Consider the following 17,654-nt stretch of genomic DNA (forward strand, 5'->3'; position numbering starts at 1 on the left):
GCTTTTCTTCCCTTAGTGCCCAAAAGAGAGTGGTTGGCAACCCAGTGACACCTTTTGCATTTTAATAAAGAAACCAGTGTTTTGTGTTTCTCTTGCAATCACTAGATGGTAGCACAGTCCTTACATTTCAGCTGAGCAGTGCCAGTTGCCTGTGGTAGTTGTCCTTTCAGAGGGAAGTCATCTCTGAGCTTGACATTATGCAACTAGGAAGGAAAGAGGTTTTTTTTCACACCAAATTGGGCATAAGTCTTTTTTTGTACTGTCAGCTTCACTGAAGCTCTAAATGCCATTTGAGATCTTGGGGTGGTGGTGGACAGGTCGATGAAAGTGTCGACCCAATGCGCGGCAGCAGTTAAGAAGGCCAATTCTATGCTTGGGATCATTAGGAAGGGTATTGAGAACAAAACGGCTAATATTATAATGCCGCTGTACAAATCGATGGTAAGGCCGCACCTGGAGTATTGTGTCCAGTTCTGGTCGCCGCATCTCCAAAAAGACATAGTGGAAATGGAAAAGGTGCAAAAGAGAGCGACTAAGCTGATTACGGGGCTGGGGCACCTTCCTTATGAGGAAAGGCTACGGCGTTTGGGCCTCTTCAGCCTAGAAAAGAGACGCCTGAGGGGGGACATGATTGAGACATACAAAATTATGCAGGGGATGGACAGAGTGGATAGAGAGATGCTCTTTACAGTCTCACATAACACCAGAACCAGAGGACATCCACTCAAATTGAGTGTTGGGAGAGTGAGAACAGACAAAAGAAAATATTTCTTTACTCAGCGTGTGGTTGGTGTGTGGAACTCCTTGCCACAGGATGTGGTGATGGTGACTGGCCTGGATGCCTTTAAAAGGGGATTGGACAAGTTTCTGGAGGAAAAAATCCATTACAGGGTACAAGCCATGATGTGTATGCGCGACCTCCTGATTTTAGAAATGGGTTATGTCAGAATGCCAGATGCAAGGGAGGGCACCAAGATGAGGTCTCTTGTTATCTGGTGTGCTCCCTGGGGCATTTGGTGGGCCGCTGTGAGATACAGGAAGCTGGACTAGATGGGCCTATGGCCTGATCCAGTGGGGCTGTTCTTATGTTCTTATGACTGGGGGGCTTTTTTGAGCATGCAAACAGCGCAGGTTGCAGCTCTGCCACTGAGCCAAGACTCCTACTGCTGCTTGTTGCTACTGCTGCTGGTTTCACTGCCAGGTCCCTGCTACCTAAGTGCCACCAATGACAGGAGTACCACTGGTTGAGAATGCTAGCCAATTCAATGCATGCTTGGTCGTTAAAACACTGCGCTTTCCACCAGCAGGACCTGGAGCCAGGCTGCAGCGCCCCTCCCCGCCTCCGCTCCTGGGGCTTTGGGGAAAAGGGGCGTCGCCCCCAGCACCCCTCTGCGCCCTGCCTGGACTGGCAGATGGGCGGTCCTTGGGAGGGAGGCAAGCGCGCTTGGAGAGGCCGCGGGGCTGGCTCTGCGCCCGGAAGGGCGGTGCTGGCTGACGGCCGTTGCGCACGGGCTGGGCAGCTTGGAGAGGCTGGGCGGCCGGCTGTGGCGTCGTCCGAGGAAGGTAGCGGCCGGGGGGGGGGGACGCGAGATGCGCTCGCTACAGCGGGGGAGGCTCCGGGAAGAGGGCGATCTGGGCAGGAGGAGGAGAGGGGCTGCCTGCCGGGGGCGTCCGGGGCTCTGGAGGGGAGGGCTGGAGACTTGGAGCCGCCCCTCCCTGCATCAGCTGGAGAGGCTCTCCCTCCAGGGCGCGGCTTGCCTGCTAAGGCTGCAGTCCACACTTTCCTGGGAGTAAGCCCCCTTGACCATAATGGGGCTTACTTCCGAGTAGGCATGCCTAGGCTTGGGCTCTGAGTCAGCGGCTGGTGCAGCTTCCTGGCCCAGGATCGCGCTGGTGCTTCGGCTACGGCGGTTTGTGGCCAGGGCCAGCCGCTTGTCCTGCTAGACCACGGCAGTGCGGTGCGTCCCCGTCGCCACTTTGGCTTCGCCTCCCTACCCTGCGGTGGGGTTTTTCTGGGGGGGTCAGGGGCACAGCTCCTCTTGTTGTAAAGGGTTAATGGGGGGCCCTAGGAATGGTGGAGGGTGGAATTGTGCTTGATGGTGACTTTTCCACGTGATGTACATCAGTGGTTCTCAAACTTTTGAGCACCGGGACCCACTTTTTAGAATGACAGTTGGTTGGCCAAGTTATGCTGAGTTATTCCACCAGCTCTTTGGCCGCTGTCAGCCTTCGTGGGAGGAAAATGGAGGCCAGAATGTGATACCAGATCATAAAAAGATCCATCTGAAATGTTGTGGTTCTTGAAAGACAGAACCTTCTTCAACTGTAAAAATCCCTATTGGGATTTAGTATTGCCTGCCTATGTAAACCGCCTTGAATTAAAGTCTGAGAAGAAATCTGATGACCAAGAAAGGCGGTATATAGATACCTGTATTATTATTATTATTATTGGGACCCACCAGAAGTGATGTCATTAATCTGGAAGTGATGTCATGGCTGGAACTGACATCATCAAGCAGAAAAATTTTGAACAAAACAGAGACTGTAATCCTATCCAAACCTACCCAGGAGTAAACCCCTCTGATCATTGTTAAAAGCATATACATAACAGCCTGTTAAAAATACAGATCTGTAACATTTTCCCAAGTGCAATCACATACCATGGCAGCAGCAAATCTAATATATTCAAAACAAAATATTGAAATAAATGGGGACCCATCTGTAATTGGCTTGCGACCCACACCCACAGATTGAGAAACACTAATGTACATACATTATTCCTAGTCACCTGAGTTGGGGGGGGGGGTTGAACAGCTCCGTGACCTTCCTCCGAAATAGCCCCAGGTTCAAACTATAGTGGCAGGAAGGCTCCCTAAAGTACCTCCAGCTGACACTAGTGGCATAGCTAGAGGGGATACAAAGCAGTAAGTTTTGCAGGGAGCCTGACTGCAGCATGCAAGTGACCCTTCCCTTTGGAACCATTCTAGACCAGAGGAGAGGAGGAAAACAGAGGGGAATGTTCTGGAGGGGAATGTTCTGAAGGGGAGCCTGGAATGGCTCCAAAGGGGGAGTTGCATTAGATGTCAATAACGTTTACACCTGCATGGAAATTGGGGAACCTGAACACTAATCTAACTCAGCTAAGAGTGGAAGAGCCAATAAATTCTTTACTTGTCTTGTGGACAGTTTCATTATTTGGAAGGTGGAAGAAGGAACAACAGAGTCAGCTATCCTGGATTTAATCCTTACCAACAAGAAGATGGTCGAGGAAGTGATCATAGCAGGGACTTGGGTTGACCATGTCATCTAGGAATTCCTAGTATGTACTCAGTATTTTACATTGATAACATATCTTTGATCTTCAAGAAAAAAAATTAGTTTTATATATATGTATATATCCAACCTTAGCATTCTATTATGCTATTTTTGGGGATTTGGGTTATTATGCTATTTTTGGGGATTCATGATGACAGTACACAACTTCTGGCTTTCAATGGTAGCTTCTCTCTGCAAGGATACAGGGATCTTGTTGTCTTGTGTGCTCTGAGAGGCATGTAGTGGGCCACTGTGAGATACAGGAGCCTCATACTAAGGACCCTCTTGGACTAGATGGGTCCTTTGTCCGATCCAAGAGGGTCCTTAGTATGTTCAGAGAGAAACAGCGAAGAAACAGTAAAAGAGAGAGAGCATTTACGACCTGTTTGAGAGAGATGTTCTAAGTAAGGGTATTAATGCCACCCACTGTGACCAGAAGAGCACACAAAGCACGACAAGTAGAACAGGCACTTGATGTCCGTAATTAATTTGGTGTTCCTTCTCCCAGTCTGCTGACCTTTGAGTCCTTGAAGCATGAAGGTGAAAGTGATTTCCATCTTGGAAGACAACTACATGTACCTGATCATTGAAGAGAGCACTCAGCAGGCCGTGGCGGTGGACGCTGCTGTTTCCAAGAGGGTAATGGGCTCAGAATGGCCTTCCAGAAAATTAGCAATGATGCAATTTTGGGCCAGGTGATCTGGGTCAAAGTTGCAAATGTTTTAAGTGTTGAGTTGGGCTCATCATGGAAGTAATCCAAGAACTCCTGCACTGGGTCTGGTTACCCCCTTATTGTGCACTGCTTTGCATGTCTACTCAGACCAATTAACAGCCCACTTCTAAGCTGCCTGAGCACCCAGAGGAGCAGCAATGCTGCCACCGTTCCTGCCCCCTCCCAGACCTAATGATCCCTCCAGCCCACCCTCCCCCCACCCAGTTCTGCCCCCTCCCTGCCCCAAAAAGCCTCACCACCAGCTGACAGGAGGACTTAACACTGAAGCCACTCCAGTGTCATCTTCCTGGCACGTGCCTCAGGACCGGCCCAGCGGACTTATCACCAGCACAGGAGTGCTTTACAGCACTTTTACTATGGTGGTTACTGGGGCAGTAGAGCGGCTGCAGGCGCTGACCCAGCATAGGATCAGGCCCTACGTTTAACGGTGCTTACTTCCAGGTAAGTGTGCATAGGATTGCTTCTTTGCAGACACTCAGATGTTGTTTCTTTGTCCCTTTTCAGTTGCTAGAAATTATTCAAAAAGAAGGTGCCACTCTCAAAGCTATCCTGACGACTCATCACCACTGGTGAGCAGATGAGACCGTCTTTTCTTATTAAAATTGTCTGGGAACAGAAGATCTCTTTCCCCTACCAGAAGTTCAAGGAAAGGAAGAGGGGCTGGGGGGGAGAATAAAAAAGGATTTCTGTGCAGGGATAGTTCTGATTAGCACTTTGTACCATGTCTCTAGACCAGCTACTTTCAACCACTGTGTCATGGCACACTGGTGTGCCACAGATGGTCCACAGGTGTGCTGTGGGACTTTGGGTAGGGTCCCAAAGTCCTATTTATTAATAGGGCAGTTGAGGAATTAGAGCCCCATACCAGCAGTATGGTGTGCCTTGTCAATGGTAAAAAAAACTGATGGTGTGCCATAACAATTTTAGTGCCTTGTCAGTGTGACATGAGATGAATAAGGTTGAAAATCACTTCTCTAGACCAGGGGTGCCCAAACCCCGGCCCTGGGGCACTTCCGGCCCTCGAGGACTCCCAGTGTGGCCCTCATAGAGCCCCCTGTCTCCAATGAGCCTCTGGCCCTCCAGAAATTTGTTGGAGCCCACACTGGCCTGATGCAGTTGTTCTCAGCATGAGGGTGACTGTTTGACCTCTCCTGTGAGCTGTGGGATGAGGGCTTCCTCCACTGCTTGATGTTTCACGTCTGTGATGCAGCAGTGGCAGTGAAGGAAAGGCTGGTCTTGCTTTGTTCCAGGCCTTTTATAGGCTTTGAGCTATTGCAAGACCTTCATTCATTCATATAAGTTCATCTTTAATATATTCATTTATGTGAACTTATGTAAATTTATTCAAATTTTAAATGTAAACTAATTCTTTTTTTCCTTGGCCCCCGACACAGTGTCAGAGAGATGATGTGGCCGTCCTGCCAAAAACTTTGGGCACCCTTGCTCTAGACCAAGGAGATCCAACTTTGGGCATTCAGGGGCTGCATGACCTTTGGCTGACCCAGAAGTAATTGACAGTGACATGATGATGTCACATTCTGAGCTGCCGAAGTCATTTGGCAGCCTCAGGATGCAAGTGGAGGAGGCAGAGGTGGGTGCAGCAGGGTTTTTCCCTGCCACACTGCTGGAGAAGCAGGAACAGCATGATAGGGAAACTGAAAAGTCGCTGAAATGGGAGGAAGCAGTGGGGGGTTGTGTCCGTGCTTTTGGGGGCTGCCAGAAAGGACCTGGGGCGGGCTGCATGGGGTCCACTGGCTACGTGTTGGACCACCATGATCTAGACTAGAGGTTTGCAACCTGGGGTACGTATGCCCCCAGGGGTACTTACTAGGACCTTTAGGGGTGCTTGAAAAAGAATTGAATAGTGGTGGAGAAAAGCAGGCCTGTATTAGAATATCTTGTGGGGTTAATATGAGGGGAACAGTTTATGAAAATGTGCTGCCAAGGGGTGTGCAAGTGAAAAAAATATTGGGAACCACTGCTCTAGATATTTCCAGTCACAAGACAAAGGAAGGTGAGCCTTCCAGAGCACTCCCTCTTTAGAGCCTTCTGCGGGATAAGTCTGTAGCTTATTGTGTTCTCTTTTGTTGTTTTTACATTGAGGGCACTTTCATTTTGACTCTTGTTTTCAGCGTGGTTTCACTCCACCTTCGATCACTGTCTGCAGAAGGGTCAGTCTGTACAGGCTGTTATGACTAAACCTCCCCAATTCTGCCTCTGCAGGGACCATGCTCGAGGCAACGAGGAACTGGCACGGCTGTTCCCTGGTCTGGAGGTGTACGGCGGGGACAAGCGGGTCGGAGCTCTTACCCACCCTGTGACTCACAATGAAGAATTAAAAGTAAGAGAACAAAAGGGGAAGGGTTAGAAGTGAGAGGCATTGGACTCTCTTTTGTCTGCAGCGTTTTCCTTTTCCCGCTCTGCCCCCTGGGAATCTGTAGAGTATCTGGGGCACTCCTACTTTTTGGAATTGAGGGTGCTGCGCCTTGCTTTGAAAACGTATCACATCTGGATCCACATCCCCAGGACGTACCTAAAACAAACTTGGCGCAATATGGTTTTATTGTAAGCCACCTTGAGTGCCCTTTATTGCGCCTTTGTTGCACTGCATCCCGGCACAGGTAAGATTGCAGTGAGCAACCTGGGGGTGGGAAAGGGTATTTTGTAGGCAGAAAAGGGGCATTTCCGGGCAGAATGGGGGCAGAATCAGGCCCAGCAGGGGGTGGGATCAACAGAGGCTTCCTCCACTGTATCCTAACCCCCTTTCCAGGCTGGGCAGCCCTACATGGGGCTTCCCAGATTTGCACCAGCTAAATAGCTGGTGCAAATCCAAGAAGCCCAGGGGTGACTAGGCTCAACATGGGGTAAGAAGAAATATATCTCCTTACCCTGAGGAGACCTCCAACCGCCTCTTGAGCTGCATTGGATGCCACGTAGGCCATGCAGCCTGGCTGTGCCAGCACAGTTTAGGATTGGGCTGTTAGCTTCCTTTCCTATCTCATCTAATTAGAAGATTTGGGCTGTCATGTAAACCAAGCCAATCTCCAGAACCCATTTTGAGTTTTTTCCTAAAAAGGAGCACACCTGAGCACGTGCAGATGGCCTTTCCCCCATCACTGAGGAAGCACAGCAGCCCAGGTGCATCTGGAATAGAGATTGGGTCTTTCTTCACTCTGCTGAGAGAGTTGTCTTGTCTGCTTGGTTCCTTGGGAGCATTCCAGAAATCTTATTTCAGTCCCTGTTACCTACTGATGAAGTGTCAGGGAGAACGTAGAATGAAGAAGTGCCATGTTCTCTTAAAGCAGGGTGAGTAGGTGGGTGATTAGCAGCTCTCATAAGACTTTGCTTCTACTCAGAGACATCCTTGTTTTTCTTTCCTCTGGCAGTTTGGCAGTATTAATGTGCGATGTCTCCTCACTCCTGGCCACACTATGGACCACGTCTGCTACTTCGTGTGGGAAGATAACTCACCAGATGCTCCGGCAGCCTTCACAGGTCTTCCTGATCTTACTTGAAACCCAGTGAGGTCCACAGTCCCGGGGAGGGTCTTCATTGATCTCTGAGGATCTCTGGCTCAGAAGAAGGGCACAACACATATGCATGCTCACCACTTAGATGACTTGCATGTGTGAATAGGCCACCACAGATATGGCGGCACAAAGGGAACATACGTACTGGCTCAGATATATGGCAGTGCCATAAAGGGCTGGTTCACACATGCACAATGTGTCATTGGATGGATATAGTAACTGGTATTTCCTCAGTGTGGATGCAGGGGAACTTTTTGAACCAGAGTTTTTAGAGAAATGGAAAAAAGGAAGTTCAAAGAGAAATGAAATCTTTAAATCTGTGAATTTTTCCCTGCTAGGAAAAGTTAACCAGCCTTAAATCTGACAACACTGAAAAATAAAGACACACACTAAATAGTTTCTTTTAATTTGCAAATTGCTAATTCACTTGTACCACGGACACAACTGTATCCAAGAAACAAAAACACCCTCCAGTTTTTGTTGAGGTTCTAAAAATAATTCATAAATGGTTTTTAAGCTTTTAGGAGGAAAAAAAAAAACTTATGGAATTCTAGAGTTTGCATATCCAAGCTCTTTTAATTCTTTAAAAGTATCTAGCCCTAGATAACACTGTGTTTTGAGGAATGCAGCTCCTAGGCAGTTGAAGCTGGTTGCCTTAATCCCTTGAGTCAATCTGGAATTTTCGACCCCCCCAAGGACCACATCTCTGTCTCTTGGCAGTTCAGTTTGGGAACTCCATGCAACTGCAGTGCAAAGGTATCTGAAAGGGAGGTTTTTGTCTCAGAAGACTCTCTTCCGGATCCTTTTGCAATTTGCATTGACAATTTGAGCTGCCAAATAAACTTGCAAAGGAGCTGGGAGGGAATCTTTATGAGGCTACAAAATCACACTTGAAGGGTACAGGCAATAGAGCAGCAATTTTCAACCAGTTTGCAGGAGTTTGGTTGTTTATTAGTAGGGCCGTTAAGGGATGTGAGCCCCCCACCAGCTGTCACCAGAAATGTCACACATACCAGAAATGTCACACACACCAGGATGGCGTGTCTTATTAGCTGTCAAGAACTTGATGGTGTACCTTGGCACCTTGTCAGTGTGCCATGAGATAAAAAAGGCTTAATACTTGCTTAATAAACTCATAGTGGAAGTGGTTTAGATGGTTTCTTAAGGCTTCCTTGTGCAAAGTCTGAGCTTAAACATTTTCTAAAGCCTCAGAAAATATTTCTGATTTTGTTCTGAGGTTCTTAAAATATTAAAAATGCCAGTGGGGTGGAGGCAGGGCCAACCCATCCATGAAGCCAACTGGTCACCTAAGGCAGCGGACTGGTAGGGAGGTAGGAATCACATTCCTGCTCACCTAGTTGCCTCCGCTACGCCACCTTCTCTTTCCGCTTCCTGGATTGGCAAAGGAAAAGGGAACAGAGAAGAAGAGGAAATGTGGAATGGAAGAGAGTGCTGAGCTAGAATATGGGAGTGGGAGGAGCAGAGGTTGCCACACCATCAGATAAGGAGGGCAGCATTTGACATGCTGCTTCAGGAGTCAGGAGCTTTTGCTCAGTCCTGGGTGGGTTTTTTTTTTTTTTTTTGAAAAATAAAGGATTTAGCTTCATGCTAGTGGGTTGTTCCTTTGGGTTGTTCCTTTAACCCAGCAGTTGCCAAACTCGCGACTGGTATGGATAGAAAAAGCTATCTCTGTTCGGACCAGCTCTTACCATTCCAGTGTGCCGCTCTATAGAAGCCCACCCAATTGCTGCAACATGACACTCTAGGTAGTCACATCTGTGGCCCACTGCCCCAGCAGGCTTTGCGCCTGCATTTCCAGGCAGACATGACTGCTTAGTGTCGTTATATGGAAAATGTGAGCATTGCACCCGAATGGTAAGTACAGCTAATAGTGGGGAGGGCTTCAGCTTTGCACCAGATGCAGCCCGCGGGCCGTAGTTTAGTGAACACTACTCTAACCTTAAAAACCCATTTATTTGGAAATTGTGTTTTTTGTTTAGCTTTTTCAGGGTGATAGTTTTGTTGTTCAGGCTGGGGAAAGGGGAGTTCTGGAACTCTTGAACTCCCAGTATCAAGAAATACTTTTCCTTAAGAAAAGTGCAATGAATTTTGTTTTTTTGTGAAAGAGATCCTTGCAGACTCATGAGAGGTTTGCCTGTCTCGGTGATTCCCTTGTGTGATTGGGGGCAGCACCAATCACTGTCCTTGTCTCTTCATACCAGTGGCGTAGCTAGGGGGCGAGGGGGTGCAGGCTGCACCTGGTGACACACATGGGGGGTGACACGCACTTGGGGTGACATGCTAAAATCGTGGTGGTTAGGAGTAACCCCATCATATTATATACCGTTGGATGTGGAATGTCGAGCGGAATGCAGTGCAAAAAACCAGAGTGAAATATCCCCTTCCTATCAAAAGTTATGGCCAAAAAACTGGAGAACAAAAAATGCATGGATCCCTATAGAAAGTGAAAGTGAGCTGTATCACATGTTTACTTGCGTGTAGGCAAACATGCCTTAGTCCGTTGGAAAGGGCAGGCTGAGAGTAATCCAATGACACCAGAATGGTCCTGATCCAATGAATGCAGCCCCCCAAAACGCCTGAGAAGGAAGTCCCTCCCTCCAAGCAGACGAATGTATTGAGCCCTATGGAAAGTGAAACTAAACCTCACAGTCGGGTTTACTTGCAAGTAAGCAAACGTGCCTTGGCTGGTGGTCAGGCCAGGCAAAGGGGAATGTGAAGCCACCAGAATGGTCCTGATCTGATGGAATTCGAGTTCAACAAATCCTCCATAAGGCAACCTCCCCCCCCCTCCCCCCACTAAAAAGGATCAAAACAGAGGTTTCAGCTGATAAGGTGAACTTTTTTGGCAAAGCCAGGTGGATCTTGACAATGATCTGGTTTAAACAGAAGTGTTGCAATGACTCTGGGAGCAGCAGGACTTAAAAAGCCCAGCTGCTGGATAGTGCAGGCGCAAAAGCAAAATAATAAGACGACAGACAGGTTTGAAAATGTAGGTGGCGGGGGGGGGGGGGAGAGCTGGAACTGGAAAAAGCTCTCAACAAGCCTTTTTTATTGAGTCTCAAAACACATGAGGCAATAGGGGAACTTACTGAAGGTTGCTGAGATTTACACTGGCTGTAACTAGCTGGCTTTCTAGCTAACCACAACATAGATAGGAAGCGCTTCTTCATAACATCTTCAAGGCTAGCTCATCTTGTTTACTTGCACTGGGCCTCAGCCTTTGTAACTGGCCCACTCTGGTTTACCTGAGTGGGGGGGGGGGCAGCAGGTTTGCCTGCCTGCCGGTTGCCATGTTACTAAGGCTAAGCCCAGTGCCTGTGCATATATGTACCACAAGAAGTTCGTAAACTGAACTGGGCACTGGATAGGGCTGAAAACGTTACTGGTTTTGGAGGGGGGGTGTTATTGCAGGCAGGCTATAGAGGAAATTCACTTGGTGGACCAGGGCTGGCTTCTGCTTATTTAATTTGTTTTACTTTAATTATTTATACTTATTTATTTTAATTTGCCTGATGATGTCACTTCCATCACTTCTGGTGGGTTTTGGACAGATTGTCATTCTAAAAAGTGGGTCCCAGTGCTAAAAGATTGAGAACTGCTGCAGTAAGGTGTTAGTAAGTTGACACCCTGGGTGGGGGTTGTGTGACACCACTAGTGACCAAAATCAGTTTGGAGGAATAATACCAGCATATCAATCAATGCGTAATTTCATGCAGAATGTGTTCTTTCTTTGTTCTATCAAAAGGTACAGCCAAAAAACCAGTGGGGGCGGAGTGATGGTACATCGCCACGCCCACCACCTGGGGTGTTGCCCCGCCCACTACATGGGGGGGTGATGCCTGACATCCTGCACTGGGTGACGCAAACTCTAGTGATGCCACTGCTTCATACACCATGTTTTGGAATGAAGTGATTTGACCAGTTGACAAGTACCTGTTTTATATATGTTTTATCTTGTTTTAAAATTATTTTTAATTTATGCTTTTAACCTTTGTTGTAAGCTGCCTTGGGTCCCTGTGGAGAGAAAGGCGGGGTAAAAATAAAGTTAATAATAAATAAATAATGATACCTGCATAGGGCCATATTGCTGCAGAGTGGGGAGAAGTGCTATCGGGGAATGAATTTAAACCACTGTAGTTGCAGGTGCTTTGTTTCAGTGGACAAGATGTGAATAAAGCACAAGGACGCAGACTTGTTTAGGTTAGAACGTATGTTAATCTACGATCCATTCAGCAGTGGGAGTTGTCGGAGGCTCACAGAGCTTAGCAACAAAGAAGCCACTTCTCTGTCTCCCACTGGGTTGCCCAGATTACATAGCTGCTTCTCATGGCAGTGCCACATCTCAGTTGACACCACTGGTGTAAACCATGTGGCCCATTCAATCTCTGTGGCTTGTGTATGAGCCACAAAGCCTGATCGCAGGGGAGATCTTTAGGGTGAGAATCAATTGGACAGAAGCTTAGACAGGTGGCTGGTGGGGACACCTCGGCCACAAATTGAAGGTGGTGGGCTCAAATTGTTTGACTTCCTGTTCTCTACCCCAGGTGATGCCTTATTTATCGGGGGCTGCGGGAAAATATTGGAAGGCACAGCTGAGCAGATGTACAAGAGTCTGACCGAGGTGCTGGGCACGCTGCCGATGGATGCTGTTAGTCTGTCTTCTGTGTACATTTTCCCTTTTACAGAGTACTATTGGCAAAGAAGAAAGGGCCCCTGCCCCCAGGAGCCTGCAGTCTAGATTTCACAGTTTGGGGTGGGGGACGAGAAGGAAAGGAGAGTGAGAGATGAGGGTTGAAATGCATGCTGTATTTCTGCTTCATTTTGGTTGGGAGGGAGAACTGAGGCGCTGAGGTCAAGGCACCATGAAGGAAATAGATGTTGATGAGGGTGAGAATGGGGGGGGCACCACATCAAGGAGGCACCAAAGGAGAATTGATATATTTCTCTTCTCCTTGTAGCTTACTGCCTCCTAAGCTAGCTGTTCCCCACCTTTCTACCAAGAGAGATCTGTCCAACTGGGCTGGTTCAGCTCCCCCCAGCTGTGTTTTAGAAGCAAACCTGAGCAGGTTTCACAATTTAGCCCAGCAGTTCCCAAACTGTGGGTCCGGATCCACCAGTGGCTGTGACCTGATGTTTGGGTGGGTTGCAAAACTAATAAGATGATAGCTGGCAAGGAAAATGTATTGAGTCCTATGGAAAGCAAAACTGAGGCACACATGTGTGTTTACTTGCAAGTAGGCAAATATGCCTCAGCTCTTACCAAAGGCCAGGCGAAAGGGAATGCAAGGTCACCAGAATGGTCCTGATCTGCTGACCCTGGATAAAAACAGAAGCTTGAACAGTTGGGAAAGTGAAATCTTTGGGACGGGGGACTCATGAAGCGAGGTGTTTATTTCAACAGGGTGTTGTTTCAAAAAGTGGGTCCTGATGCTAAAATGTTGAGAACCCCTGGGTTTGGAAGGTTACCTGGCTAAAATTTAAATCCTGGCTAAAACTGAAAACCTGAATTTTTATTGTAAAACCGTCCACCCCACTCACAGAGCAGCTGAAGTGGTCCAAAAATGAGATCTCGGTTAGCAACAGCTAAACTGTAAGTCATGAGGATGCCCAGAGACCAGGGACATCTGTCCCCAAAGTGGCTATGACCCTGCCACTCATAGCAGCACACAGTGTATCGCGGCATAGTTGACCCTTCCACCTTGCTGCTCCCCTTTTCCTTGCTGCTCAGAAGAGTCAGAACAGCTGTGCTCACCACCGTCCACGTCTGCTGTCACCTGAGAGTAGCGTTTGCCTTTCAGAAAGTGTTCTGCGGGCATGAGTACACCGCCCGGAACTTGAAATTCGCCCTGCAAGTGGAGCCAGAGAGCAGCATTGTGAAGGACAAACTCGCTTGGGCCAAAGTAAGTCAGCCAGCTGCCATTCTGAAGCAGGCTGCCTGTGTAGGGGTGAGGCCGGTGTTGCTGTGAACCCTCCAACAGGCTGGAATCTTGGCTCATAGCCCTGGAGAAAGCCCTTCACTCAGTGGGACTTGGCCTGCAGAAAGTACGTGTTTGAGTCCCTGTAAAAGATCTCATAAGGGGTCTGCCTGAGTCCCTAAAGGGCCAGTGACTGCTGCCCATCCCAAGTGAGCTTCAGATGGTCACATGGCCCTGGGGGAGGCATGTGTCAGATTTGTGGTTCCAGCCAGCCCAGTACTGCCTCACCATGACCTGACTCTGGCTAAGTCTGCCTAAGCCTCAGTTACCCTTCTGTAAAGGGGAAAGGCCCAAACCTGCTGTAGAAAAGACTGGTAGCAAAGAAGAGATATTTGTGTATTGCAGGCTCCAAATATTGGTGGGGAAGGGGTTATGGGTGTGCCTTGTTCACTGGAACAATGGCAATTCACCCATGTCACACTCCCGCTGTGGTGTCTCAGGAGTACTGGCCAGAGACCCTGGAAACATGCTACTGACCCCCACCAGCTTGGCTTCTCTGTTGTCACCAGTTCTAGGCATGGCTTTGCAGAGCTTGGAGGGATTAGGGATGCTTCCCTCCCCAGGGCCCAGTTGGCACTTCAGCTTGGTCCAAAACAGGAAGTGAGACAGTGAAGCTTTTCTAACAGAACGAGGCTTATTCACAGGTGGTAGCCACGGGTTCAGCTTTCAGCTTGTGTAGTTTCAATTTAGCAACTTCACTGAGTACGTCTTGTCCCAGAATACTTAAAGAGGCAGGGGGTGTCCCATATAGGGGACTGCTCAACTCTTTTGCTCATGATGCCAACGTGTCAAGGCTGGCATGTGAAACCCTTTATAAACTTCCGGCTTGCTGGAAGCAGGGGAGGTTAGGGAGCAAGAGGTGCAGCTTCTTCAAATGGCTTCACTAACCCCTCGGGTTGTGCTTCAAAAAGTGTGCCCTCCAAGAACAGTGCCTCTGGTTCCTTTGCAGCAGCGAGAGGAGGAAGATCTCCCCACGGTGCCTTCCACGCTGGCAGAAGAGTTCCTCTACAACCCTTTCCTTCGAGTCTCGTGAGTGTGGGTTGGTTTATGGGAGAAATACAAAGTGGGAGGAATCAAGCCCATTGCTTTGTGTCCTGTGTGCCTGCAGCCTCTCTCTTTTTGCTGTGTTTCATTGTGTACTGAATGGAATTCATTTGCCGACGCAGGGAGGAAGCTGTCCAGAAGTTCACTGGCAAGGCTGACCCCGTGGAGGTCTTTGCTGCTCTCTGCAAGGCCAGAAATAGTTTCCGGAAGCCCAAAGAGAGGCTGAACCCACAGGCCATGCTAGCCTTCGAGTGGGGGCTCTTTGACCCATTGCTAGCGAAAAAGTGAACTCCTCGTGGCACAACTATTGGGTGGACAGCAAGAAACTGCTTTTTGTCCCTTTTATGCCACTTCAGAACTTTGAACATAGAAATGGGACAAATAGAGGACTTGGCTGAACTGCATCTCCAAGAGCCCTCAGAGGAAACAGCACTTTGTAAGGTTGCAGAAGGAACCATTACTCCCTTTGCAATTTTTGTACCGGGCGAGTCAGGCTGGAATACGTCTGTCCTAGCCACTAGCAGGAAGTCCAGGTGGCCTCATCCCACCCACGTAGCCAGTCTCCTTCCATACCAGATGGTAAATACAAGACTGCATTTGGAGGAGATGATCCAGCATGACACAACTCCTGCAGGTGCCCCTACTCTAGCACCCCATTCCAGGGTGGGGTCAATATTTTCCATTTCTAACTGCACACTTTAAAATGCACTGCTGAATTTTGCAGTTAACTTTGGCTTCTATGCATAACTGGACGTTAACAGTTAAACCTATGCATGTAAAAAGGGTGTGGGTTTTTTGTGGGGGAGGGGAGAGGAATAGGACTATAGAACTGACACTGTGAACTTGTTTTAACAGCCATTACTTTTTGTCACATTAATAAATGGCCTTTTAAAAATAACAATGGATTATCTGATCTGTTATGTGGTTGTCTTTGTAAAAGAAACTCTTCCCCCAGTCCTAAGATGTGTAAGGTATCTCCCGTGTGGGTTCTCGGATGGACTGTACAATTGTGGCTTGAAACAAAACTCTTTTCACAGTCGAGACAACCAAAGGGTTTCTCCCTCATGTGCCTTCTTGGATGAGATGTAGGTTTGCTGATGACTTCTGAAGCTCTTTCCACACTCCTGGCATGTATATTTGTCCACTCTGTGGGTTCTCTGATGGATCATAAGGCTGCATTTGGAACTGAAGCACTTTCCACACTCCTGATATGTAAACAGCTTCTCCACTGTGTGGTTTCTCAGATGATATAGAGGTGGAGCCTATTTATCCGCATTAGTTCCGTTCTGTGACTTGGCACGATTAACAAAAAATGCGTTGTGCTAAATGCCATAGAGTTACACAAATTCACTACAGCCTGACACTTCCTAAGGATGGAAGGAAACTAAGGCAGCTGTTCTCAATCCCCTCCGCTCCGCTCCGTACTCAGCCCTCCTGATGCCAGCTGTCCTGTTTCTTTCACAGTTGGAAGCTTGCTTGGGAAACCTCGTCCTCTGTGTCTCTGGCGGCTTCCCAACAGCGCTGCAGGTTCTCCTCCTCCTCTTCGCTGCTGCCATTCCTGCAGCCCTCTCTGGCCACCATCATGGAAGCTCCTCTACCCCAGAGCATTCTGGGACGTGTAGTCTGGCTCTCTGCTCACCCGTACCTGTCTCTCCAAGGCTTCCCAAGGCTTGCTTGAGAAGGCTTGCTGGAGCAGGAGAGCCTGCATCATCTGGGGGGGGGGGGGAATTCAACAAACACTCCCTGGGTTTTTTAAAGCATGCAAAGGTCATTTGGTACCCAGGGCCCATAAATTTTTGGCACATCCCATACAATGAAATAAAAATTAAATAATATATGAAATTGAATATTTCATATTCAATGAAATAAAATTAATTCAAATATATTATTAAGAAGCATTAATACACGATCAATCTCTTGCTATAAAATTTAGCATGCTCTGACCTCACATTTTATCTCCACTTTTGACTATCGACAGAGGGTGAGGTGAAGGAAGACCACTGGAAATAAGGCAAGAATTAGCAGCCATCAAAGCACCTATTCCACCTAAAGAAATTATTCTCTCTCCTGACCCTTTCAAAATTTAATGTATTACTAGTAAGGATCAAGAAAATACTCAAAGATAATTTCTCAAGTATAAGATTATTCCCTCCCCCCCAGAGGTTAATTAGCATCAAAAGCCTCTAGGAACACATTTACAAGAATTTAATTTAAAATAACAAACAAACAACTAGCAAGGCTGCAAGAACACAACTTGTAAAAAACCAAAGTGTGAAGTACAATTGAGCAAGCCAATAAGATTATTCAAACACAACCCCAAGTAGGGGGTGGGGACCTCAGGGATGGCAATTAATCCCTTACTTCTCCCCCAGGAGGGTTTCAGTGGCTCCTGCATGGGCACAGAACACTGCAATGGGATCTCAGAGGCAGCTAAACTTTGCTGCATAAATGCCTGATTGCCTGGGGATCCTGCAGAAGCAAGCATGCTCTCCTCAAAGCTTACACGTAAGCAGCAGTTGCAAGTGCTTCATAGCTCCTGCCAGCATGCAGCTAAGATCTCTGGCTCAAATACCTGTTGCTGCAGAGTAATTCTACTCTAAATTCTACTCACTGCTTTTCCTGTGTTTTGCATCTTTGCAAGGTCTCCAGGACTCTCCCAGTGAAAAGAACACACACACAGGGAGATTGCTTTTTTCTCAGATGCTCCCCCCACATGCACAAATGCAGGGACTTTTCATTGGTGAGAATAAGGGGAAATGAGGTTAGCAAGGAGGTTTGCAAAAAGCTTTACAAGGGAGAGACTGAAGTGTGACTGTATACAGTAAGGGAGGTGGAGAGGAAAACAAGAAGAGGGAATAGACTGGGAGCCCAATCTTAGGCATGTCTATTCAGAAGCAAGTCCCTTAATAGCCAGTGGGGCTTACTCCCTTGAAAGTGAGGCTAGGATTGTAGCCTTAACTGTTTTAAGTGCTCTAAACTTTTCCTTTTATAAAAGTTAACTCTTCCTCTCCCCCCCAGCACAACTTCATCAGTGGT

At 47.8% G+C, this 17,654-nt stretch overlaps 1 protein-coding gene across 4 annotated transcripts; it reads left to right on the forward strand.

The window, feature by feature from the left end:
• Positions 1–1,473: 1,473 nt before the first annotated feature.
• LOC136663786 (hydroxyacylglutathione hydrolase-like protein) lies at positions 1,474–15,498 on the forward strand. Of its 4 annotated transcripts, none has more exons than XM_066640715.1 (10): positions 1,474–1,563; positions 3,187–3,319; positions 3,824–3,954; positions 4,553–4,617; positions 6,272–6,389; positions 7,435–7,543; positions 12,144–12,247; positions 13,398–13,499; positions 14,524–14,603; positions 14,741–15,498. In XM_066640715.1, exons 3-10 carry the CDS (start codon positions 3,850–3,852, stop codon positions 14,904–14,906), a joined length of 849 nt encoding a protein of 282 aa, XP_066496812.1. In that variant the 5' UTR covers positions 1,474–1,563; positions 3,187–3,319; positions 3,824–3,849; the 3' UTR covers positions 14,907–15,498. The 4 variants fall into 4 exon arrangements, with proteins under 4 accessions (XP_066496812.1, XP_066496814.1, XP_066496815.1 ...); XM_066640717.1 differs by having other exon boundaries at positions 12,144–12,220; XM_066640716.1 differs by lacking the exon at positions 1,474–1,563 and adding an exon at positions 1,809–1,958.
• The last annotated feature ends 2,156 nt before the right edge of the window (positions 15,499–17,654 follow it).

This window comes from Tiliqua scincoides, chromosome 13 (assembly GCF_035046505.1).
Source record: "Tiliqua scincoides isolate rTilSci1 chromosome 13, rTilSci1.hap2, whole genome shotgun sequence".
NCBI classification, from domain to species: domain Eukaryota; kingdom Metazoa; phylum Chordata; class Lepidosauria; order Squamata; family Scincidae; genus Tiliqua; species Tiliqua scincoides.

Coding starts and splice junctions, on each gene's coding strand:
- LOC136663786 (XM_066640715.1), top strand. CDS start 3,850: ATGAAGGTGAAAGTGATTTCCATCTTGGAAGACAACTACATGTACCTG. Junction 3,955..4,552: donor ACGCTGCTGTTTCCAAGAGG/GTAATGGGCTCA, acceptor GTCCCTTTTCAG/TTGCTAGAAATTATTCAAAA. Junction 12,248..13,397: donor GCACGCTGCCGATGGATGCT/GTTAGTCTGTCT, acceptor TTTGCCTTTCAG/AAAGTGTTCTGCGGGCATGA.